The 26,635-nt window shown below is 46.9% G+C and overlaps 1 protein-coding gene across 5 annotated transcripts in view; it reads left to right on the top strand.

Annotated features, from left to right (window-relative positions):
- The window catches only part of MEIS3 (Meis homeobox 3), a 74,165-nt gene that overhangs the window by 23,888 nt on the left and 23,642 nt on the right, over positions 1–26,635 (top strand). For all 5 annotated transcript variants that reach the window (XM_060275538.1, XM_060275534.1, XM_060275535.1 and 2 more), the window contains 3 exons: positions 5,505–5,654; positions 12,213–12,324; positions 25,727–25,872. In XM_060275538.1, the coding sequence (XP_060131521.1) occupies positions 5,505–5,654; positions 12,213–12,324; positions 25,727–25,872 (408 nt within the window). The remainder of the gene's footprint in view (positions 1–5,504; positions 5,655–12,212; positions 12,325–25,726; positions 25,873–26,635) is intronic.

Here is a 26,635-nt window from a genome sequence, read left to right as displayed (position 1 = left end):
ACTTCAGGCATTCCCCACACACCTCCAGGCTTATCATGAGGGACAGAAACTTGTCTTTATAAAAGGGAAGTTGATGGTGGGGGGGAAAGTTGAGATTCTCCACAGCAGAATTCTCAGCCTCGTAATGCAACATCTCACATATTTCTTCTGTGCTTCTGCAAAACTAGTTTTCATATAGCTCAAAGTAAAGCCTGAGGTGGTCCCTGGGAAATTTGAAAGGGTGAAAAATCCCACTATCTCAAAGTATAGGATTCTTTTAAAAAATTTTTTTTTATCAAAATCCAAGTTATCCTCCAGCAAAAAGAAAAAGAAAAAAAGTTTGCAAATAATTTCCCTTTCTCACTAGCGGCAGCAACAGCTGTCTCCAATTTTGAAGTATTTCTTCATATGGGAGTGAGAGGGGGAGAAGTTTTAAAAATAGACTCAGAGTCCAGTTCTCCATTATGCTTTTACGGCACCAGAACTCATAGATTTTCAGATAAATGCTAATCTAGTGATGCCCCCCACCCATTAATACTGATCCCGAGAGGGATGGCTAAATAATACAGAAATGATATGTCTCTGTGTTTATTTATATACAGTGGTACTTCGCAAGATGAATGCCCTGCAAGACGAATGCGTCTTGCAATCTGATGGTGACTCGCAAGACGAATTCGTTTTGCGAAAAATTTGTCTTGCGAATCGCGGTTTCCCTTAGGAATGCATTGAAATGTAATGAATGCGTTCCTATGGGCAAAAAAAGAAATTTCAATGCATTTCTATGGGAAACTGCGATTCGCAAGATGAATTTTTCGCAAAACGAATTGACTCGCGGAACGAATTAAATTCATCTTGCGAGGCACCACTGTATATATCTTGTAGGTTTTGTGGCTCGATCCACAAATCTCCTGGCCACCACAATGCTCAGGTTTTCATCCCACAGCCACCCGTTTCTGAGCTAGGCATATACACCAAGGACAGGTTGTGAGACTTTAGATCTGAGCTATCGATCCACTATATTTAGCAACAGGTAGGTAGCTGTGTTGGTCTGCCGTCGAAACAAAATAAAAATAAAATAGAAAAATTCCTTCCAGTAGCACCTTAGAGACCAACTAAGTTTGTCAGTGGTATGAGCTTTCGTGTGCATGCACACTTCTTCAGATACACTGAAGAATACACAGATACACTGAAACAGAAGTCACACCTATCAGCCCATTACCCATTCCCACCACCCTTCTTAGTAATTCCCCTCCTCACCCTCCCACTCTATATAAGGGTCTGGTGACTTCTGTTTCAGTGTATCTGAAGAAGTGTGCATGCACACGAAAGCTCACACCAATGACGAACTTAATTGGTCTCTACGGTGCTACTGGAAGGAATTTTTCTATTTTATTTCTATTTTATATTTAGCAAAGCCACTATGGCCTTGTCAATGGAAGCCACTTCAGGTTAGTGGCTCTGGTTTAGCAAACCTCATCACAGGGCCCCGGTGCTGCAGCTGAGCTGAGAGGAGCTGGTTGGCTGGCTAGGTCGCCACGAGGCACTTTGCCATGCAGCTCTGCTCCTTCGCAGCTCTCCTTTTGCTTGGATCTCAAGGTTTCTAGCTCCACGTTGACAGCTTCAATTGTTCTAGGCAAACGTAACTGAAGGCGAAGCTGCAGAAAGGCATCCAACGAGATCACACTTGGAAGCTGAGGCAGAGCATTCCTTCTGCCCGCTGCTGCCTCTCCCATCACCTTTGGCTCAGCCTAAAAGCGGCCTTCGCCAACATGGTGCCCTGTAAATATGTTGGACTACAGCTAGAGTGCGCCAGGTTGGCATAGCCTGTCTAAATAATATATCCTGGCGAGGTCTGGCCCAGAAATAAGTGTATTGTTGCTTATGCGTTTAAGTTCAGAAGAAGCTGGGTTCATCGGAGGTTGTTGCCTAGCAACCGCTCCATCTGAGCGATACCTTGGACCAGTGTCTTGGACAGGCATCCCCAAACTTCGGCCCTCCAGATGTTTTGGACTACAATTCCCATCTTCCCCAACCACTGGTCTTGTTACCTAGGAATCATGGGAGTTGTAGGCCAAAACATCTGGAAGGCCGCAGTTTGGGGGTGCCTGGTCTTGGGCCTCCTACAATCAGAAATTTGGCTATGGGTGGTTGATGTCACAGTACTTAAGATCACAGGCTGTTTGTACTGGTGTGTCAGCCCAGTTAGACTTTCATCCTTTGTATCATCAGCAAGTGTAAGAGAAGAGCAAGTAAGATTATTTGACTGAAGTTAGCTGTGCCTATTCATTTCAGTGGGCCTACTCTGAGCAGGACTAAAATTGGAAGCAAGCTTTTGGGTCTTTCCTGCAAGAGACAGGCCATGCTTCTTGGCTTAGGGTCACGTCCAAACTGGGGACCGTTGTTTGTTTTGCTCTAACAAACCACGGCCAGTAAGCCAAGGACAAACCTTGGCTACAGATCGGAGTTCCTTGGAAGGGAAACAAACCACAATCCCTGATTTGGATGTGATGCTAAGATAGGGTTCGTGGCTTGTGTCTCTCCAGCGCTAGCAGGAGTGTGGGCAGAACGAACATAACCAGATTGTGCTGTGACTTGACAGGGCCTTTTCGGTGATGGTTTCCAGGTGTGGAACACCTTCCCAGGAGAGGTGCATCTGTCTCCCTCACTGTTGAGAAAGTTATAAATATTCCTGTTTGCCCAAGCAGCTGATGGCTGATAGACACTGGCCGTAGCAACCATGAAATCAATACCTGAGGGTGGTTTGTTGCTTTTTTTATTTTTTATTTTTTAAGATGTTCTAAATGCTTTATTTTTATTGCACCATTTTAACGTTTTGATGCTCGCTGCTCTGGGCTCCTCTGGGAGGAAGCTCAGGATAGAAATTCCATGAACGAAATGAATAGATAATAAATAAATGTGGCCGCAGAAAGCTAGCAAGTCGGGGACGGACGGACTAGACTATAACCCTTCTCCCTGACGTGATCACCTTCTATGTGAAACCTGAATGTTTATCTTTACAAAAATTGAACAATCCTTTCACCTAGAAATCTAACATATCAGGGAGATGTCTCCTCCCTGACACTCCAGCTTTCGAGGCTCTTTGAGTTATTTGGTGGGCCCTGGGAAAGAGTGGGTGGTTCGGAGAAAGGTTATTTCAAGTCTACCCCCCTTTAACCAGCCCAAACCCACATGTGAAAACCCCACTGGTTGCCTCTACAGGTGGGGCATAGGGTTTTGTGTGTTTGTGTGTGTGTGTGTGTGTGTGTGTGGAAATAAAGGCACGCTCTTTGCTAGGGTAATGAGCTCGTTAGCCACACAATAAAACTCAGTGTTTGTAACCTGATAAATCCCTTGTTAATGTAATTAACCCTTTGATTCACGCAGAGGGCACCTGCTGGGAAGCAGCGGACTCTAGAAGCTGGGGTTTAATTCTTTGTCCTGGGGAAAGGGGTGTTTCTGAGTTCAGAAGAGGGAGATGGGGGTTGGTGGTGCTCTGCTGGGTCAGAGAAAAGGCTGTGGGGAGGCGAAAAGGGGAAGCGGCAGCCCCATTCAGCCACCACTGAAGTCTCTTAGATCTCTGGCATGCTAACATTAAGGGGGTTCCAAAAATTCACTAGGCAGTTACCAGATCCAGACCCGCTTAGTTTCAGCAAGGTGCTGGCTTCTTGTACGTTCAGAATAAGCCCTGGCTGGCGGTCTGTTTATTAAAAACAAAAGCCCTGCCAAGTTTCTAGAGCCTGGTGCTTCAAGAGGAGCTCTGAAAAGGGCAATGGGGCATTTATTTATTCATGTTAAAGCATTCATAAACCGATTAGTATTTCAAGAATCTCTAAGTCTAAAAAAACGAACAATATACTGTTTAAGCAAATGAAATGATAATGAAATAATAAGACTAAACTTTACAAAACCCACATATATATATAAACAGGAACAAAAACAGAGCCTGATAAAACAGCAATATAAAAGCACAGAAAAGCGAATAAAACAGAAAATCAGAGGACTTAAAAATATGTAAAATGGGGGCTTTTCTTATGAAGCAGGGAAATCCTGGGCATATAAACATACTCTCTGATTCCTGCTCTTGAACCCAGTTACTGATGTAGGAAAGGACCTTATCTGTTATGCCATGATTAGAAAGGAATAAGTCCATGAGCATTGTATATCTTGCCCCCTCCCCCCTTCCCTGAGTTCTTGGTTTCTTCCAGAACTCCTGGTTGCTTAGGGTTGGTTGACACAGTGAGCAGAATCAAATGCTCAAGCCTGGACTGTTCCATTCCAGGCTGCTGGTGGGGTAGAGGGTTGCATATTTGAATGCTCTCCCATGGGGAGGTGGAGGCAGCGGCAACTGCCCCTATTCCTGATGCAAAGTGAGGCCACCGATTTTGCAAGCCATTCTGGGTGGCAGAGTAGGAGGCAGACAGGTGTGATCCATGGGGACCACAGTCTAATAGGAAACGTGCTCCATGATGGCGAGCAGGAGATGTGTTTTCAGGAATGGGAGTGAGGTGCCTCTGCCTTGAGCATTGCAATGTCTTGACCCAGCCCAGCTTACAAATAAAACTGTGGACAAACAAGCTCGCATCCACACCGTACTTGTGAAGCACATAGCTTCCCCCAAAGAATCCTGGGAATTGTTGTTTGCCCCTCATTGATCCACTGTGTCCCAGCACCCTCAAGAAACTATAGCTCCCAGCATTCTTTGCCGGAAGCCACACGCTTTCAATGTATGGCACGAGCGTGGCTAAAGCCTATGACCCTTTTATTTTAAATTGGGGAAGTTGCTTGTGCAGATGAAACACAAAGGTGTAAGAATGGCTCTGCTGCCGGATCAGGCCACCTGCTCCAGCATCCTATGGCTGTCCAGAAGCCTCTGGGATGCTTGTGGGCAGACAACAAAGGCAGGCGCCTTCCCTACCATTGATCCCTCAGCATTTGATGTTCTCAGGTACACTACCTCTGAACATGGAGTTTCTGCTTAGTTAGCTTGCCTTAGAGATATTAAGAGACTTTCCCTCCTGTGAAATTGCCTAATCTCTTTTTAGAGTTGCTTTAAAAGGATTTTGCCAGAGCACTTGCAAGGGGGCTTCGTCAAGACCCGACAATCAGCTGCAAACCATTATTATTATTATTATTATTATTATTATTATTATTATTATTATTATTATTAAATTTGTATACTGCCCTTCTTCTGTAGTTCTTTGTGTAGAGCTGGTGGCTTAAATGGTCTGGCAGGCCAAATGGGGAAGCCTGGGGGGTTGCACCCAACACCTTGAACACCTAGACTAGTGTGGTGGTTCCTGTTGAGTTTTGTTAGGTCTGGGACAATGCCTCGTGGGTCAGGGCATGAGGTCAGTAGGGGAAAAAAGTTTGTGTGCTCTTCACCTCAAAATGCATGGTGCATTCAACAAAATACAAATGCAGGAACAGTTCTGAATGTTCAGGTAGAAGAATACTTACCAGCTGGAAATTCCTGGCTTTTAAACCAGCCACTCCGACATTTTCACTTTTGTCTTTCTTTTGGGCAGGTACATGACCTCTGTGACAATTTCTGCCACCGCTACATCACTTGCCTCAAGGGGAAGATGCCCATCGACTTGGTCATCGACGACAGAGACGGGGGCTCAAAATCCGACCTTGAAGATTTTGGCGGCTCCTGCGCCAGCCTCTCTGATCAGGTAGGACACATGTGCGGGGCATGAGCTTTGGGTAACAAGGCCCTGGCTGCAGCCGAACCGTTTGCCTGCTGCAATCATAATTTGACTTTAAGAAAAAGTTTTCTTAAAGTTTTCAAGGAGTTTTCTGCCGACATGGAAATTTGTAAATGTAGATTCTCAGGTGCGTGTCTGAATGTTGCGCTGGTGTCTGAATGTTGCGCTGGTGATCGGCGGCATCCCTAAGTCAGCTATATTGCAAAATGTTTTATAGGAAAAGTGGTGTGGTGTAAGGATCTCCCAGTGGCATTTCCATGCACAGCGCTCCCTTGATGCAAAGCATCATTCATGAGTTTGGGATGCTTATCTGCAATAGCTCATGGGTTAAAGGGCTGAAGGTTCAATCTCTAGCATCTTCAGGTAGGACTGAGAGGTGTGGGAATGTTCAGGATGGCAAGAGAGCATATATTGTTTATTAATATCCTTCCTAACTTGTGCTAGCAAGTTCCTTTACTTAGCAGAGCTTACATTCCCCCATTTTACATGCAAAGCACATAGCTGGTTGCAGGCTCGTGTGAGCCTCTCACTATTATACAATTCAATCTGTCTCAGATTGAATTGTACGTTCCTGGTAAGTTCCCTTGAATCCCTCTTAAAAGAATAAAGACACCACAATCTTATTCAAAGTCTATAAAAGTAGTAGATCTACCTCATATGGAGGAATGATCCCAGTGCTTCTGCTAACTGGGAGCTAGCAGAGGAGTCCTAGCTAGAAGCTGGTCAAACAAAGAAGGAAGTGAAAAAGAGAGAGGTGTGCTGCGTGACTCGTCCTTTTGTTACCTGGACAGGTTAGATCATGCCCACCTTCTATCACATGCAAAAGGAAGGATGCTGCAGCCCAGGAGGAACAGGAAGTTTCAACTGGCTGGACCAAACATCCCCTTGCAAGTCCACTCTAGGAAAACAAGGAATGTTGTATTTGACTGCTCCCAGTGGATTACATCCCAAAAGATGGACCCTTATCTGGAACCATGGAAAGGCACCACTAGCCAGTGTAGACAGTAATGTGCTACGTGGACCAATGGTTGGACTTGCAATACAGCAAATTCCTATTTTCCCAATAGCCAATATGCAATTGTGGTAACAGCAAATTTTCCAGATCGTTATTTCACATTGCAATTTGGAATCCTAGAGTTGTTGTGCCTGTGCCAGTTAAAGAGGATAGTGATCTGGCTTAATGCTACATTCTTTATTTACCACCCCCCCTTTTTTTTTTACAATGGGACATAGCTCTTTTCCTCCTGTGGAAACAACCTTTTATAATTAGTTATTTATTACCATTAGCTGCGCTGCCTTTTTGTGATGAAATTTTAAGCCCGTGTTTGCCGTTTTCTCTGCTCTCTCGACATGCTGGAATTCTGTTCTTTCCATCCCTGAAAAGGGGAGGTTGAAACAATCACTTTAATAAATAAGTAATCCATCATGTGACCTTGTGTTTTCTAACCATTTCTGACCAACTAGCTTGGGTCAGCTTTCTTTATGCTGGGCAAGAGTTATAAGAAGTCTTGTCTGGCCTCACAGTGCTCCCCTTTTCCCCCCTGAGAGTTAATGGCAACTTTTCAGAACCCAGTTGTTGTATCGGGGACATAACATTTGCTGCTGCAATGATGTGATCCCACCCTCTTCGGTTTAGGAAATGATAACCCCAGATATTTCTTATACAGCTGTTTCTTCCAAACATATTGACTTCAGAAGAGTCCCTTCTAGTCTTAAATCCTGCTCTTATCCAGGGCCTGCTGCTCCAGCTCCCTATTTTGTGCGTAAAAGTGTGGAGATCATAGCCTAACCTGCTTTCTCTGCTGAGAGACTCTTACTTGGCTAATATGCCCAATCTACTACTTCAGTCTGTTACAGGTACTATCTAATACACATTCTGCTTTTGTAAGAAACTACAACTAATCCAGAATATAGCTGGTGACTGGGAGCAGCTGCCGGGGCCATATAACACTGGTCCTAAATGATTTACATTGTCTCCCAGTATGTTTCTGAGCACAACTCAAAGGCTTGGTGGTGATCTTAAAATCCCTAAATGGCCTCTGCCCAGTACAGTCAAACCTCGGTTCTCGAACGGCTCCGTTTTCGAACATTTCGGCTCCTGAACGCCAAAAACCCAGAAGTAAATGCCCCGGTTTTTGAACATTTTTCAGAACCCGAACATCTGATATGGCTTCTGCTTGAGTGCAAGAAACTCTTGCAACCAATCAGAAGCCACGCCTTGGTTGGCCAACGGTCTTCCGGAACGGATTACGTTTGACAGCTGAGGTTTGACTGTATACCTGAAGGAGCGTCTCTATCCCCATTGTTCTGCCCGGACACTGAGGTCCAGCTCCGAGGGCCTTCTGCCGGTTCCCTCCCTGCGAGAAGTGAAGCTACAGGGAACCAGGCAGAGGGCCTTCTCGGTAATGGCGCCCACCCTGTGGAACGCCCTCCCACCAGATGTCAAGGAAATAAACAACTATCTGACTTGACATCTGAAGGCAGCCCTGTTTAGGGAAGTTTTTAAGGTTTGATGTTTGGTTGTGTTTTTTATATTTTGTTGGAAGCTGCCTAGAGTGGCTGGGGCAACCTAGTCAGATGAGAGGCAGATAAATAATAAAATTATTATTCTGGTAAAGGTAAAGGGACCCCTGACCATTAGGTCCAGTCGTGACTGACTCTGGGGTTGCACGCTCATCTCGCATTATTGGCTGAGGGAGCCGGCGTATAGCTTCCAGGTCATGTGGCCAGCATGACAAAGCCGCTTCTGGCAAAGCAGAGCAGCACATGGAAACGCCGTTTACCTTCCCACTTGTAGTGGTATCTATTTATCTACTTGCACTTGATGTGCTTTCGAACTGCTAGGTTGGCAGGAGCTGGGACCAAGCAACGGGAGCTCACCCCGTCACAGGGATTCGAACCGCCGACCTTCTGATCAGCAAGCCCTAGGCTCAGTGGTTTAACCACAGCGCCACCTGGGTCCCTAGTCAGATGAGAGGCAGATAAATAATAGAATTATTATTCTTATAGGTGGGGCCAAAGCAAATGTTTTCCTCTCCGCCCAACAGGGTGCCAGACTAGGGAAGAGCTCACTTTTGCCACAGATCTGAAGTGACCACTCGCAGAGAGAGGGCCCTTGAAATCAGGCCATACAGAATGACACCAATGGTCTCCACCAATGACTCCCCAATGTTTAGGAACAGAGGCTTTCCCCAGTCCTAGCTGGAGTTCCAAGGGTGCGAATCTTTTGCCTTCAAGTAGCGTTTTGCCATGCGATGATACTTTTTGTCGAGGCGGACCGAGGCGCAGAAATAACATTGGATATCCTCGGGCTACCCTACTTCTCACATAAAGCATTTTGAAATATAGCTGACTTTGGGATCTCCCCCCCCCGCCCCCGGTACCCCTTGTCCCGCCCCCCAACAGGTTTAGCAGGCTTCTGTTTGCTTCAAAAAGCCTTTTGATCGGCAGTGGCAAGGGGGAGAAAGGAGTGGTGTGTTTGCATCATACAAAGCCAACCTTATCTCTCGAGCCACTTTCCACTCTTTTTGGTCTACCTTAATTGGAGGGGGGGGAAGAGTGATTAATAATGGTGTAAAATAAATATAACCCCTTCTCTCCCAGCCCGTATGGTCACTCTCACCCCTTCCCCTGTAAGGGAAGGGGGGGAGGGGGCAACCCAGCTCTTCTTGCAACATTCATGAGCTTGAAAGAAAAGGGTCGGACATTTGGAAAATAATTACCCCTGACAGTTAGCTGGTAATGAAGGAGACGTGGTCGCCTCTTGCACTGCCCCTGATCTCTCCCCTCCCCGCCCTGGCAACTTTTTCATTTTTTCCCAAGCCCCGCTAATGCAGTCAACACATTCATTTGCCTATAGCAACTTCCTTGCATTTTTAATGTGCCCCGGGGCTATCGGGCTGGAAGCTTCGCAGAGTGGAGGGTTTTTTTGGGGGGGGTTGTTGGCGCAGGGATATGGAGGGGAGGAGGAGGAGGCTCATTCTAGCAACATCCGCAGCCCGGCATCTGAGGACCGACTCCTTTCTTAGCCGTTCATCTCCCCTTCCACGCTGAACATGAAGGGGAAAGAAAGCGCTGTCGGATGGAGCCCTGTCTTCTCCCATCACCAGCGACAGACTGCCTAAGGGAGCCTGTAAGCAAGGCCTGGTGGCCTGCCCCTGTTTTTTCACCCCACGCCCTGCTTTATCACAGGTACACTGCGTCTCTACATGGAGGTTCTGATTAGCTATTGTGCTCCAGGGCTTTCAATATGTGCCTAACCTCCCCCTTATTTTTATTTTTTTAAAACAAGTCATCTGAATTTCCCATTTTTACCCTTTGACACTGATATTTTGACCAACCTCGGTCCTCCCAATTGTAAATTGCTAGGGCTAATATTAATATTGCATTTTTTTACACCTGCAGTGGGGCCTTCCTATGAAGGGCAGGTAAGAAGTGCACTTTGGGTGAGCCTACATGCCGTGTAACTTTTGCCTGGCTTTTACCCGGGGCCAAGCCTTGACTGGGGCAGCCCTGCGGAACTCCTTGCCAATAGAAGTTTGGCAGGAGCCATTCCCTACCCATTTTTTAATGCCTTCTAATAACGGTACTATTCAGACATGCCTTTCGAACCTGAGATTCTTCGTTTGACATTCTTATTGCAGCACTGTGTTTTTCTTCCGTGTGTACTATCTTCTTGTAGGGAAGTGCGATTTTTAATAAATAGAAAAAAAAGGTAGCGGCTTTTGCTGCGGCCGTCGGTTTCATGATTGGGCGTGGGGAATGTTAATATCCCAAATCCCAAATAATAATTATTAAACATTCAAATCCCACCCCCGTTAACATGCTTCTCTCTGCTTATGCCCCTTAAGTCTCCGTTCTTTGGCTGGGGAGCCAAATCTCAGCCCTGGACTTGACTCTTAAGCGGCTCTCGTGAAATCCGCTTTGGGCAGAAGCTCCTGGGCCTGCACTTAATTAACCGCTAGTGTTGCTACCTTCGCTTCCTAGAGTTTGAAACAGCGACCCCCTGACCCCTCCCTTCCCGTTTATTGTGGTCTACAAGTGTTAGGTTCGCTTTCGAAATCCGCAGCTCCTTAACCCCCTGAACCCCCTAGGCCTCTCGCTTGTGGGGCTCCTGTGATCAGCTCTGCCAGGTTAATCAGGCAGGGCATGAGAGGGCAGGGTGGGGGCGCGGGGGACCCAGGGCTTTGTTTTAGTCCCCCGGCAAGTCTATCCGAGCCCCTTCGGTAGCTGTGCGAGAGGCCCGGTGTCCCCCTTTGAACTCTGTTCAATTGGGCAAGGGAAGGAAAGGAAGGGGGGGTCAAAATAATTACAGCCCCAGCGGAGGCGTTGTGGAAATCCCTGCTAAATCCTGGCCCCCTCCTTAAAGGATTTATGGGGAGGGGTGGAAAGGCTTGCATGGGAGAAGGAACTGGGAGCTGCGGATAAGGGAATTGCCCCCCTTTCCCCCATGGCAAGGATTCCCTGAGCTGGCAGCAGCCTCTGGACAGGCGGAAGTCGAACCGGCAAAGCTGCCACCCTTGCCGAATACCCTTGCCAGGAAAAACAAATTTCATAGAATCGTAGAGTTGGAAGGAACCCTGAGGATCATCTAGTCCAACCCCCTGCAATGCAGGAGCACGCAGCTGTCCCTTACGGGGATCAAACTTGCAACCTTGGCGTTATCAGCACCATGCTCTAATCAACTGAGCTTTATTTTGTCTGTTTGTTTCTTCCTGTTGGCGCAGGGCCAGGGTAGGGAAGAATTTGCCTTCCAATGGTCCCTGTTTACAAACACGCATGGGGTACTAATAATACCGGCCTACCTTGCAGGGATATTGGGAGGACTTTTAAGGGGGTGCAGGCAGTCTGGTGCCCTCCAAATCATTGGACTACAGTTCCCATCATGGGGAACTTTCCATACTGAGCACCCAAAGTGACTGGGGAACAGGAGTGGTGGAGAGAGAGAAACTTTCCCAGAGAACTATTTTTCTCCTCCTCCTCATATGCTCAGGGATGAGGGATGCTTCGAGGTCAATAAAGAATTAATTGCAAGGTGTTCTAATTGGTTTGCAGAATGTACATGGGCCGTCTATAAGTTTTTGTTAGCTGACGGGCGTCTATTTTGTACTGCCTTTACATTCACCTGCTCTTATTTTCTGTGTCGTGTTTAACTGGTTTTCCACGCCACGTTCCTTGCATTTTGTACCTTGCCCTGAGGTATGGGCGAGGGAGGCGATTTAGTTAGCTAATTAGTTTAATTAAGAATACAATATAGATTTGACTCTGGTTGCGTGGCATTTGGGACAGCCGAGCACTTTCAAGGATCAGCTCAGTTCTTGCAAAGCTTCTCTTCCAAGCCATTCACGGCACTCAGGAATAAGAATTGCCTTGCAGGTGACAGGTGAAGGGCTCTATATCTAATCTACCCTTCTGCTGATAACCATTCTTCCTGGGTTGGGGATGAAAGGGAAATGTGGTTCTGGGTAATATCCTGGTGCCCACTCACACAGCTAGCCTTGCCATGTGTGCTCTCTTCGCCTGCAGAACAACTCTTGGATCCGGGACCACGATGAGACGGGATCCACGCACTCGGGAACGCCGGGACCTTCCAGTGGTGGGATCGCATCGCAGAGCGGTGATAACTCCAGCGAACAAGGTAGGTTTAGCGGATGCTGGAGGGAGGAGAAAGGCTCTGCTTCCGTGGTCCTGGATTTTTTGTGTGGGCACAAGGCAAGGAGAGCATTGCAGAGAGAGCTCTTTAGGCGGAATTAAGTATCTAAAGGAAGTGTGAAAAGTGATGTCTTTGACCAAAAGCGCTAATACAGTGAAGAAATAATTTAAGAGAACAAGTGTAGAAAAAGAAAAGACATCCATCTCAACTAAAAATATTTGACACGGGTCAACAAAATAGGGAAGCTCAAGAAAAATAACTAGCAGTGGTCCACGTATAACAAAATACAGCGGTACCTCGGTTTTCGAACGTTATCCATTCCGGAAGACCGAGTTCTGAAATGTTTGAAAACCAAAAACTCAGTACGGAAGACTCGATACAGAAAGCTCAATGCGGAAGCTGGGTGGCATGTGCGACTTCTGAGGCGAGTTTGAAAACCGAAGCATTTATTTCTGGGTTTACGGAGTTCAAAAATGTTCATCAACGGAGACGTTCGAAAAACAAGGTACAATGAACCAGGTAACCTGACAATAAAATTGTTGCACGGCAACGAGAGTTAAGAAACTGAGTTGAAAAAGTCAGTTACGATCACCATAATCATGATAGTTGTTCTTAGCATTTAAATATTGCAGCCTTGCTCAGCCTGGGGTCTTCCAGATGTTTTGGACTATAACTCCCATCAGATCCAGCTTAATTAATTTGCCTTCAGTCCGGGAAGAGTGGCATTGCAGAATGACTTAACCAAGGCAAGCAAAGTCAGTCCTGAGTGAGGGGAATGCTTCCTGAATCACATTGCCCTCACTGTGAATGACGCGTGCCAACTATATGAATTCTCTCTTCTCTTTTGAGCACTCTCTTCTCTTTTGAGCCCTCCTCTCCAAAATCTGTGAAGCCAGCAATGCTTTTCGTAGCAGGCTTCTTTGCAGACAGTGCTCCCCTTCCTAATTTCAGCTTTCATATTAACTCAGCCATCTATGCCACAGCCCTGTGTGTCAGGCCATTATTTATGAGACTCGTCTTGCAAAGTAATAATAATGAGGGACGGAGGCTGAGGCAAAGAAAATGGTGGCTCGGCTGAGGCCCCCTCGTAAGATTATAACTGAGTCAGGATTTGTACTGGAGAGCTGCATGGAGCTGGCTATGGAGGGAGGGTCCCTCTGTAAAATCACGGTCCCTTGGCACAAGAGCCATGACAGACTGGAGTAATTTGTACGTTGCAGCTGCAAACTTTCACCCAGCGATGAGATGCTTCTGGGACTAAGATGCTGGTTCTAATGAAGTGAGGAGGGCCAGTCGAGTCTAGACTTACTTGTCTTGTTTTTCTACAATGTATTCAGCGGCTTGCAGAGCTATGGCCAAAGAGGGCCTTACAGAGCTTTCCATCTGAATTTAAGCAGTGTATTATGTGGGAAAGTCAGTAAAGGTTGGAGAGGAGGGCAGAGGGAAGGCTGAGCAAAGGGGGGGAATGTGAGCACATCCAGTTACATCCACTTCTTTTGGGGACCCCAGTTGTAGGATCAAAGGCTCTCAGAAAATGAGAAGATGGGGCACATCTGTGAAACCAGGCTTTGCATAGTGGTCTCCACCAGAGACAAGGTGTGTGGGGGGGATATACCTTTGGGTTCTTAACATACCCCAGCTTACCTGCATACCCTTAAACTGTGCCAAGCAGTGCTGGATTTAGAGCACTGTGGTTTGTTTCCCCGCACAGGGCACTGAGCCAACGGGGTTCAGAATTGAGAAGATCCATTTGCGGGCAGCAAATGTTGGCCTCGCTCAGGGTGCCAGACTCCTGGAGCCAAGGTCACCCAAACTTAGCGCAGAAATGATCAGCAGTGCCTCAGGATTATGAGTTCTGTGAATTTACGATGTAATCTGTGTCTTATCGGCCAACGTATGGATCAGGACGCAATTATTCTTTGGATTCCACAGTCCTTTGAATTTTGCGATGTATGAAAGAACTGTCTCATTTAGAATAAAATGGATTTCGAAGGGCAGGCCTTCAGATGAGGTGTGCTCAGAAATGCTCGTTTTGCGATAGAGCAAGTACAGTGGTGCCTCGCTAGACGAATTTAATTCGTTCCACGGGTCTTTTCTTATAACGAAAAATTCGTCTAGCGAATCCCATAGGAATGCATTGAATTTTTTTTGAATTTTTTTTTGCCCATAGGAACTCATTAATTGAATTTCAATGCATTCCTATGGGAAACCGCGATTCGCTAGACAAATTTTTCATAAAACGAATTTGTCTAGCGAGGCAACCTCCGCTCAAAAAATCATTTCGTTAAGCGGAAATTTCGTTAAGCAGGGCATTTGTTAAGTGAGGCACCACTGTATTTGAATAAGTAATTGAAAACAAGTATTTAAGGATGAATTTTCACGCTGATTTTTATTTTTTTAAAAACAACACCCCAGAGGCAACTGTAAAAACAGAACAGGCTTATGAACAAAAATGTGTGAAACCAGATTTCTCCATTGCAAGAAATTATGGTCAATATAGTCAAACCTGTCCTAAGGTGGGGTGTTTTATTTATTTTTTGGGGGGGATACAAACTGGCTTGTGTTAAGTGTTCCGGGCCTTCTCTCATCCAGCCCCCCCCCCCGCCGTGCCAACGCTCTGCTTTCCCTCCCCGTGCCTTAAGCCAGGAAGGAGATGCATCGTGGCCTCCCATCTGTGTTTTGCAATCCCTGCGCATGTGCGGAGAGGCCGTGAGTGCCCACCTACAACACCTGTGAGCGTGTGCTGCAGAAAGCCGGGGATCGCAGTTATGCTAATTAGAGTGTGAGTGTTTACACACACACACACACACACACACACACACACACACACACACGGGCCTCTGCATTCCAGCAGTCGCCATCTGTTGAGCAAATACCCTGAGAATGGGGGCATCGAACTGAAGAAAGGGGAAGCAAAGGCAGGAGGAAAGAGGAGGGCCGTGTGTGTGCTGGCAGCCCTCAAAGCTGGGGGTCGCCCTGGGAGTCACTGCGGCGGAGCTGCAAGCCGCCCCATGGAACCTCCTCCTCCGACCTTGCAAAGCGCAGAAGTCAGCCTCCAATGGGGGGGTTTGTGAGGGGGGAGCAGGCGAGGGAGAGATGAGAAAGGAGGACCAGCGTGGGAGGAGGGGTGGACTGCCCTGGGAAAAATCGAGAAACAGCATCCAGGTTTTTTAGAGGCGATGGGGTGAGCGAGGCCTCCTAGGGGAAGGAGGAAGATTTAGCCTGCTGACTTCCCGTCCCCCTCCCCCCCCAAAATGTCCTGTCTTCTTCTTGCCTCCATCCTGGTCCTTGCCTGCTGGGCCCACTCCTCTCACCAATGTGGGCGGTAAAAGGATGCGTCCGTGTTAGGAGACCTGGCGTGCAGGGCTTTTAAGGGACGAAGGGTTAACATTTCCGTCCACTACCCCCTCACTTCCTTTCACACAGTGCCCTTCAGGAAAGTTAGCCATCAGCCCAGTTGCTAATCCCTTGCAAATCAGCAAGGAGTGGTAAAATTGGCTGGGCCAGTTTTTGAGATGCTTCCGGCCTGGAGGGTTTGCCTTCCTTTGACCGCTTGGAGAGCTTGGGAGCAAATATGGTGCTGGTGAGTGTGAATTAAGCTCTACCCCATGGGTAGGCCCAATCGCCTTCTAAATCCGGCCCACGGATGGTCCAGGAATCAGCGTGTTTTTACATGAGTAGAATGTGTCCTTTTATTTAAAACCAATCTCTGGGTTATTTGTGGGGCCTGCCTGGTGTTTTGACATGAGTAGAATGTGTGCTTTTATTTAAAATGTATCTCTGGGTTATTTGTGGGGCTTAGGAATTTGTTCATTCCCCTCAGCCCAAAAATATAGTCTGGCCCTCCACAAGGTCTGAGGGACAGTGGACCAGCCCCCTGCTGAAAAAGTTTGCTGACCCCTGTCTACCCAACCTCTCTCCTTCTGTGGCTATATCAGTTGTTCCAGGCAGGGAAAGTTCAAAACAACCATTTAATTTTTATTTTTTAAAAACCAGATTAAAACACCCATCAGCATTCTTCGTACCTAGATAGGCTTGCCGAAAGAAAAAAAAATGTTTTCAGCAGGTGCTGCAAAGGTTTTGGTGAAGGTCCCTGCTTGAGATCAATAGGCAGGGAGTTCCGAAGTGGGGATGGGGGTTCGCCTAGAGCTTTGAAGGCCCCACCCATCAAGAGACCATCACCAGCTGAAACCCACTTCTTTTTTGGCCCAGTTCCCCACCCTGCTCTTCTAACCACTAAGCATTGGCTTGTCCCCAATGTTAGTCCTGCCCAGAGCAGACCCACTGAAATGAACAAGTCTGAGCTTGGGCCAGGGGTTCCCAACAAAATTTTCTCGAGGACCCCTCATCGAGCCGCTATTGTGACAAGGACCCCCATTAATTCCTAATCCTAAAATTAAAAAGTGAGAGCCAAATTAAGAGTCTTTTTATATTTTATATTTATACGTTTTTTACAGTTCTTCCTCTTCATCTGTAGGCCTTTGTCGTTTTAACGAACCACTTTTTAACCAACGGTCCATTTTTAACTACGCGAACTGTAGCTTCCGCGAAAAACAACGCTTTGTTTACGAACACTACTGTTTTGCAAAGAGGCAGCGCGCGCCAGGGAGGAGGGAGGGGAATGGAGAAGACAGGGTACCTGCGCAGTAGCGCACAAATGAAGCCGACGCGCGCAAAGCATCTTGGGGAGGTGAGCGTTAGTAGAATGCGCGCGCTGCCTCTTTGCAAATCAGTAGTGTTTGTAAAGCGTCACCTAACGGCATACAGCAGAACTACTGCCTCTATCTAATTCTAGTTTTGCGCTAGACTCTGCTCATGCAGGAAGCGGCCAAAACAAAAAATCTGTTATCATACGAAATATATTTAATATATTTTTTATTCTAATAGCATCTTGCGGACCCCTCTGGCATAGCTCGCGGACCCCTGGGGGTCCCCGGACCACCTGTTGGGAACCACTGGCTTGGGCCATTCATTGCAATGGGTCTACTTTGAGCACAGCTTGGTTGGAGACTCGACATCCATAAACCTGTCTGCAGGCCTCCAGAGACAGGCCTGGTTACTCATGGCAGGAACAGAAAGAAGCCGGCCCCGTGTGTGTGTGTGTGTGTGTGTGTGTGTGTGTGTGTGTGTGTCCCCTTTCCTCTCATTCCAAGCAGAATGGTGACGTTCCAAGGGTCAAGGGGTCGGCGCCTAAACGGGAAGGGGAGGGGCAGCTTGCTTTTTGCAAAGCGAAATGCAGGGGGGAGGGCTGGGTGTTTCTTGCTGCCCACCAGCGGCTGATCAAGCCGACATTTTTGCCCGACATTCCATTCCTTCTCTGGGTCAGTCGGCTTCCCTGGCTGCCCGTGGATTGGGGAAGTTACAGGGGACAGATGCATGCAACAAAAGACACACACACACACACACCAGCCCCAGCTTAAGTAGCAATGGGTTAGGTAATAATAATGATAATATGCCACCTTTCGCCAGAAAACTGCAGAGCGGCTTGCAGCATGCAAGACAAATTTCACAACATAACATCTATGTAACATCTAACTCAAAATAATTATACAAATGCAATCATTTTAAGGAATGCATAATGAAACGCGAATTCTCATAAAAGCAACAGCATAAATAGAAGAGAAAATCAGCAGCAGGGTATCTAAACTATAAAGGCAGCCCACAGATGCAGAATCTTCTGTCAAAGGTAGCTCTTGATCCTGGCTACCTATAGAAAAATGACAGAGTTTCCCAGCTCTTCACCTGAGGGCTTTCCTTCCCTCTCCTAGTCTCTCACCCTAGGTGAGCTTCGCTTCCCTGCTTCTCTCTCAGGGCACTTAGCACTAAAACGTTCCCGTGCATTAACCCAACTCTTTACTGTGTACACCTCTAAAGCACATTTGAAGCACATTGCGCTACTGAGTACTGGATAAAAGGCTTGGTAAATTTAGGAACCGTTTTGCAGCTCCGAAGTACGGTATGTTCCTCTGGATTCAATGGGACTTAACCCCAGGTAAGTTTGTACTAGCGGTGCAGCCTTGATTGCATTGTGTGTGCAAATATGACCCGAGCATCCATGTATGTGCTCGTGCCAATGTATATACCATGAAAAGGAAGAGGGCCGGAGTCAAATTGACTGGACCAGAAGCGCCTCAAAATCTGGTCTAGTCAATTTCTGCACTCCACTGAATTGCAAAGGATTGGCATCTTGACAGATAAACTAACTTTCTGAAGGACAACTGTGAGAAAGGGGATGAGAGTTACGCCAGTCTGGGCTGCCCCACCCATGAGGCAAGCTGAGGCAACTGCCTCAGGCGGCAGGTCCACTGGAGCAGCAGATTCTGGTGTCAATCTTTCTTCTTGTTCCTGATGCAGAGCTTCCCTGCCCCCTTCTTCCTTGACGGGGAGGGGGGCAGCATTTTGGGGTCCGCCTCAGGTATATTGGGCTGGCCCTGGGACCTGGGTTTTACCCTTCTCCAAACCAGACTCTTGTGTCCAGGTTGGCAACAGATGTGAGATCAGGTAGCATCTCTCAGTGGGGTTGGTTTGGGCCTAGTGCAGGGGTCAGCAAACTTTTTCAGCAGGGGTCCGGTCCACTGTCCCTCAGACCTTGTGGGGGGGGGCAGACTATATTTTGGGGGCAGGGGATGAACCAATTCCTATGCCCCACAAATAACCCAGAGATGCATTTTAAATAAAAGGGCACATTCTTCTCATGTAAGAACACGCTGATTCCCGGACCGTCTGCGGGCCGGATTTAGAAGGCGATTGAGCCAGATCCGGCCCCTGGGCCTGAGTTGGCCTACCCATGGCCTAGTGGCTTCCAGGTGCCAACTCTTAGAGTGGGATAATAAATTCAGACCCTCCAAGTGTCCCTATTTCCCCTGATTTAGAGAAGCCATCCTGGTTTCTGATTTGATCCCGGAATGTCCTGCTTTTCCTTAGGATTCCCCTATTTTCAATGGAGAAATGTTGGAGGGTATGGAGTTATCCTGTACAGGGAAGGGTTTTTTGTTTATTTATTTTTTTAAAAAAATGTTTTTATGCCTGTTGAAAGCTGCCCAGAGCGGCTGGGGCAACCCAGTCAGATGTGTGGGGTATAAATAGTAAAATTGTCATTATGGAATGGGACGTCCCTATTTTCGTCAGAGAAATGTTGGAGGGTATGTAAATTAGTCCTTCAAAGGGTATGTAAATTGGTTTTCCCAGTAGTGATGTATGGAAGTGAGAGCTGGACCATAAAGAAGGCTGATCGCCAAAGAATTGATGCTTTTGAATTATGGTGCTGGAGGAGACTCTTGAGAGTCCCATGGACTGCAAGAAGATCAAACCTATCCATTCTTAAGGAAATCAGCCCTGAGTGCTCACTGGAAGGACAGATCCTGAAGCTGAGGCTCCAATACTTTGGCCACCTCATGAGAAGAGAAGACTCCCTGGGAAAGACCCTGATGTTGGGAAAGATTGAGGGCACAAGGAGAAGGGGATGACAGAGGACGGGATGGTTGGACAGTGTTTTCGAAGCCACCAACAAGAGTCTGACCAAACTGTGGGAGGCAGTGGAAGACAGGAGTGCCTGGCGTGCTATGGTCCATGGGGTCACGAAGAGTCGGACAAGACTAAATGACTAAACAACAACAACAACAACATGTAAATTAGGAATGAGGGGAGAAATTAGAGGGATTTTCCTCTGAGATCAGGCTCCTTTATTCCAATAATAATAATAATAATAATAATAATAATAATAATAATAATAATAATAATAATGTGTTTACACAACTAGCTTAGGCTGGGATCTGTGCCCCTGTGGTGCTAAAGCAGGCACCCCCAAACTTTGGCCCTCCAGATGTTTTGGACTACAATTCCCATCATCCCTGACCACTGGTCCTGTTAGCTAGGGATCATGGGAGTTGTAAGGCCAAAACATCTGGAGGGCCGCAGTTTGGGGATGCCAGTGCTAAAGGGTACTTTGCTCATTTGTATTTGTGGATAAGAAAACTCTGGATCATCTGGGAAGGCCTGGGCTAAAGTCCTACCTCTGGTTCCACTGGAAAGCTGCCATTTCTAAGCCTCGGTTTTCCCTGTCTGTGAAATGGGGGAATACTGCATTGAGGACACATGAGAGAGCTGCATTTTTATCTTAGGACTGCAACCTTTCACTAATAGGTTAGTCAACAAAATCATTTTGTAATTTGATTAGTGCTGGCTAAGCAAAAGAGTAAAGGCACATTTTAATTCTGGGTTAGGACGTTAAGACACCTGCTTGTTTATGTTTTGAAACTAGTTCCCATATGTGACTAACAACGGGGAATGGCAAAGTAGAAATATCAAAGCCTTCTCTTTCCTGAAACAAGGAGGAGGAGCTTTCATTTATTAAATAGCAAATCATTTCAAAATGGGATCTATTTTTGGTAATGTGCACATTTATTTCAACTTAATTAGATAAAAGACAGACAATTAATCAAATAAGCACCCGGAATACAGTATAAAAGCTTGTTTTTTTCTAGGTTCAGATATTGTGTTTCTTCATTTAGGAAGAGTGTGCACTGTCTGTTCTGTGGCAGAACACAGAAGTGAGAGCCTCCTTGAAGCACACTGTTTCCCCCCCAGCCTGCTCTGCCTGGTCTAGTCATAAACCATAAATCCACCTATAATGTGGTAAGCAGACAAGAAAGGTGTAGAAGGGTACTGCCTGACCTTATCAAAGTCTCGAATCCTGGGCTCTGCAAAATAATAATAATAAAAAAATGGTGACAGTGCTCACTTCGCCAAAATTTCTTTTGGTGAGGCTCTGTTGCCATTGTGCACATCTCACTGCAGTGACGTTGCTGCAGCCTTTTTTTTCTTTTCTTTTCTTTAATCTTGGCCTTTTGGCTTGCCTGGAAAAGCCCGACCTTCCGGCTGCATCTGCACCTCGCCCTTCTGGTTTTGTTCTTTGGCAAAGAATTGTCCTTGTGCACCCCTCTGCAAGCAGAGTACTGGAAACAGAGGGCAATGGATTTTACTTTTGCATTTTGTGTGTGTGGTGGTGGGGAAGTGGGAGAGGGGAGGGAAGCAGGGTGGGGCTGGTGATCAAGTGGGGACACGGGTGATGGCTGCTGGAAGCCCCCGACAGCAGCGCTTTCTCTGATGCATAATTTACGTCCCCCTCCAGGCAGGGCTTTTAAGCTGCCTTTTAGCCGGAGGATATAAAAGCATGACAGCTGTTCCATTGGGCTAGGATTGGGCGGGTGTGGGGGGAAAAGAGACGGGATTTTATGTTTGTTAGGCGAGGCTTGTGTGCAAAGGGAGGCGGTGAGCGTGTGATAGCAGGGGGTTCCACAGTGCAGCCCCCCCCCCTTTTCTTGGGCATTGATAGGAGGGAGGAAGTTCTGTCCTCAGCTGAGGAGGTTGACTCAAAACGGGCAGAAGTCAATGGGGTTTTTCCTTGTAAGTGGAAGGATGCTACTGTGTGGGATAAGAAACCTTATTTTATTAGCTTTTAAATCTCGGCTTTCGCCCCAAAGAGCTCAAGGTGGCCGTACAGGGTTGTCCTTCCTTTTTTAAAAAATCCTGACAACAGCCACCCTGTAAGGTAGGCTAGGCTAGGCTAGGCTGAGAATGTGACTGGTTGGCCTAAGGCAGTGCTTCTCAAACTTCTTTATCTGGGCCATGTTTTCAGAAGAAGAAGAAGAAAGGCTCGCTCCACACAGAATTTCTTATTGATGACATTGGAAAACGAAAGGGAATAGCTCCTACTCGCACTTGATTTATAACACAGAACACAACTACTTTATAATATGATCACGGGGCACCCAAAAAGTATAAATGCAGCTACATAATAGCACAAATCATTGCCAATATATAATTATAAATGAGTTTTCTCCAGCTTTCCCCAAGGTTGTGCTTGATGCGCAGTCTTGATCTCATTTTGAAAACACATCTATCCATATTCTGCAAATAATTCCCCCCCCCCTCTATACTACACTGAAATGTTTAAGTGTTTCTTTGATGGTCCTTGAACTTTCCTGCCACACTTGCCACCCTCTCCTGCCACACGAGTGTGGCACACCACACCCTTTGAGAACCACTGGCCTGATGAACACTGATGTTCACTCAGTCAACATCAAGGCTGAGCAGGGCCCTTCTGCCTGGTTCTTCCTGGTCCTAAACCAACACTCCAACCACTGCACAACACTGCCTCATCTTCAGGACCTTTTGTGGTTATGCATAGGCGGTTTTAGGGAAGTGCGATTGGGTGCCGCCGAAACAATGCTGTAGAACGGAGCGCGAGAGGCAGGGGGGTCACCGAATTTTAGCACCACTGAAATTTCAGAGCCCAAAGTCTGCCACTGAGTTATGGGATGTATTTCAAATAAAGACAGCACATCATGTTCTTCCTTAGTAATCCCAGAGAGAGAGAGAGAGAGAGAGAGAGAGTGTGCCTTGCCTAAGCCTACTCAGTGAGGTGAGATTTAAAATGGGTGGGGCTTCCAAGTCCTCTGCCTCCAAATAATAATAATAATAATAATAATAATAATAATTTATTTATACCCCACCCATCTGGCTGGGTTTCCCCAGCCACTCTGGGTGGCTTCCAACAGAAATATTAGAATATACTAATTTCTTAAAGATTAAAAGCATGATATTAAAACTTGTTATGTTATACAGAAAGGTCTCCAAGCCTATTTAAAAACGTAAGCATAAGTTATAACATGCCTTACAGCATACATTATAAAACAAATATGTAGGACGTTGCCATGTGTTTTTATCTAGTTTTTTAGCTTATTGTTGATTTATCTATTTATTTAAAACACCGGCTTTAATAATTTCATTTATTTATTCTTCTTGTAAACTGCTTTGAGAGTTTTGGGGCTTTTCAATCAAACGGGATATGAATTCTATGAATTAATCAAACAAACAAACAAACAAACAAACAGATATACAGAGAATTGCGCGCAGTTCATAAGAAAGAAATACACAAGGCACCCCCTCCCCTCTGCCCCCAAATAAAGGTATGCTGTTCCCCATTCCACTGGGGGGTGTGCCTCCCCCAATATGTTTGCTGTTGATTTAGGGCAGGCATCCCCAAACTGCGGCCCTCCAGATGTTTTGGCCTACAACTCCCATGATCCCTAGCTAACAGGACCAGTGGTCAGGGAAGATGGGAATTGTAGTCCAAAACATCTGGAGGGCCGAAGTTTGGGGATGCCTGATTTAGGGCGATTCGTCATAATTTTCTTTCCACTAAGATAAATCCCAGGGCAGGGTTACAGCATAAAAAGTATAGAATAAAATAAAACAATCAGGGGTGGGGAATCCAACCACCACAGTAGCCAACTCAAATATCCCATCCCAGCACTGCAAGAGTGGCGTTGCTGGATTCCATCTCCCAGCCAGCATGGCTAATGGTCGGGGGTGATGAGAGATACAACAGCATCTGCAAGGCCACAGGTTAGCCACCTCTGAGGCTGGTTAATTATCTGATATCTGGAGTGGGTCATTATCTGAGCATCTGGTGCCTCCCTGTGGCATCTGATGGCCAACCTTTGGCCTCCCAGGTATTGCTGGATCACAGGCTCCCAATATCGCTAACCACTAGCCATGCTGGCTAGAGCAGTTGGGAGTCCAACAATGTCTGGAGGAGCCTTAGGTTCCCTTCCCTGTCTTGTCTACTTGCGAGCAGAGGAGATGCCTGTGGCCAAGTATAGAATCGTAGAGTTGGAAGGGAACCCCAAGGGTCATCCAGTCCAACCCCCTGCAATGCAGGAATCTTGGCTAAAGCATCCGTGAAAGATGGCCATCCAACCTCTGCTTAAAAACCTCCAAGGAAGGAGAATCCACAGCCTCCCAAGAGAGGTCAGAAGGTACAGTGGGACCTCGACTTATGAGCTCCTTGACATCTGACGTTTTCGACTTATGAGCGGAAAAAGTGGCCGCGTGCTTACGATTTTTCCGACATCCGAACGGAAAACCCATTCGCAGCTAGATGCGGTTTCCTCGACTTACGAGTTTTTAGATGCAGTTTCCTCGACTTGCGAATTTTCCCATTTCCAATGCATTCCTATGGGAAAGCGCTTTTCCTATGGGAAACTCGACTTACAAAGTTTTCGACCTATGAGTGTGCCTTTGGAATGGATTAAATTCGTAAATCGAGGCCCCACTGTACTTCTTGGTGTTTAGTTGGAATCTTCCATGTGATAGCCTTTAGCTATTGGAAGATGGCTACCATATCTCCTCCTCTTTTTGAGGCTAAACATACCCAGCTCCTTCAACCGTTCCCCATAAGGCTAGCCTTCTAGACCCTTGATCGCGTACGCCATTTCTCTCTCCTTTTGTGTTGATCCAGTGGACGTGTTACTAGCCCTGACTGATCACCCTGTGACAGCCAGCTCTGCCTCAAGGACACAGGCAGCCCATCTTAAATTGACGGATCGTCCGCCTGCTTTATCCCTCTTAACTCACTGCTGTTTGCTCTGACTGATGAGGCCTCTCCAGACCAGTGTTGAACCATCTAGAGATGCTACAGGTGGAAACAGCCACTTTTTGCATGCAAGACACGTTCTCTACCATGACCGCTAATGCCTGCCTAATGGACAGGCTTAGCTGGTCCTCTATGGTGGCCAGATCCGAGGAGCACCTGCTACACTGCAAACAAAAGAGAGTAGTCCTTCGCACAGTTAAACTATGGAACTCGCTGCTGCAAGCGGCTGGGGTGGTCACCAACATGGATGGCTTCAAAAGGGGATTAGATGAATTCACAGGGGATAAGTGATCAATGGCTACCAGCCACGACGGCTATGAATGCCCCCCAATAACACAGTCCCCACAGGGCTAGTTCAGATGTGTTTCCGGCACAGTTTGCTTTTAGCTGCTAGTTTAGAAATCAAGGGCTGTATGCCAAGATATCCCAAAAGAACCTCCATGCCAGATGCAGGGACAAATATAGGACATATATTACCTTTATATTCTGTTCATGAATGCCCGATCGTGTCTGTCTGGTTGCTTTGTGTAGCAGTATTCTAAACCATATGGATCCATCAAAGCAATTCATATGCATAACCTCCTTCCTGCTCTTACAGCTGTGATGCAGCAGCTGGGTCTGTAATGTTCAGCCAGCTATGCGTGTGAGCGGGTCAAAGTGAGTAGGGGGAGAAGGGAAAACTACCTAGCAGCTCACTATTCTTAAAGACCCTGATTTCAGTTTACAACAGTCCTCCCAAGGGTGAAATTCCACTACCAGCCTCTAGAGGGCCACTGACGTTTGACGCTTGATACTGTGTCTCCCCCTAGTGACCACATATAGTATGACTCCAAAACCTCTTTCTAACTGAACCACAGCAGATTTACTCCCACACATCGTGGGCCTCTTTCTCCGACCATCTTTTTCAAAGAGTTTTCTCTCTCCATTTCTGCTTCTTTTTCCTCGCAGGGGACTGTCTAGACAACAGTGTGGCCTCCCCCAGCACGGGAGATGATGACGACTTAGACCGAGACAAAAAACGGAACAAGAAAAGAGGGATCTTCCCCAAAGTGGCCACAAACATTATGCGTGCGTGGCTATTCCAACACTTGTCGGTAAGAACCTGGATCTTTGTGGGGGAAAGGGTGGGAGAGATGGGAAGGCGCCAGGATCATCATACTGAATCAAACCACTGGTCCATCTGGCTCAGCAGTGCCCCTACTGGCCGAGTCCCCAGTATTTTGTGCCAGGGGGTCATTCCTAGTTTTAAATGAGAGTGCTGGGACTTGAACCCCGGGACCTCTTCAAAAACAAGGGTCCCTGTATCCCATTCTCAGCTACGCAGGGAAGAATTGGGAATGGGGGGGGACGGGACAATTCGAACAAGGGTTGATGGGAGTTTCCTGGAGTACAGAACAGATCAGATACGCAAAAACAGCATATTCTGTCTCTAAAACTAGGACTGGGGAACCTGTGACCCTCCAAATGGACCCCAACTCCCATCAGCCCCAGCCAGCATGGCCAACAGTCACAAATGATGGGAGTCGTAGCCCAACAAAGATGTGGACGGCCACAGTTCCCCCCCTCTCCCAAATTAACCCAGTTTCAAACCCTTCCATTGGCTCAAGGGATCACAGACTCTTGTTTTGTGAAGCAGCAAGGAGCATTTAACAGAAAGGTCCTAGCACGAGGCTTCTGTTTTTCGCAACACCCTCTCTACCTGATCACTTCTCCCCTTGCCTTTTTGGTGAGCAGCAGCAAAGACCTAGGTGATCTTAACACAAGAATTTGGAGTGGAGAAGCAGAGGCTCTGTGGTGGTTGCTGCTACCTCTGTCTCCCCAGTGGTTAGCTGTTTCTCCTCCACCTCCTAGGGCTGG

Source organism: Zootoca vivipara, chromosome 6, assembly GCF_963506605.1.
Source record: "Zootoca vivipara chromosome 6, rZooViv1.1, whole genome shotgun sequence".
Taxonomy (NCBI): domain Eukaryota; kingdom Metazoa; phylum Chordata; class Lepidosauria; order Squamata; family Lacertidae; genus Zootoca; species Zootoca vivipara.
Note: the sequence above shows the minus strand (reverse complement) of the source record. Positions and strands in the feature narration are given on the sequence as shown.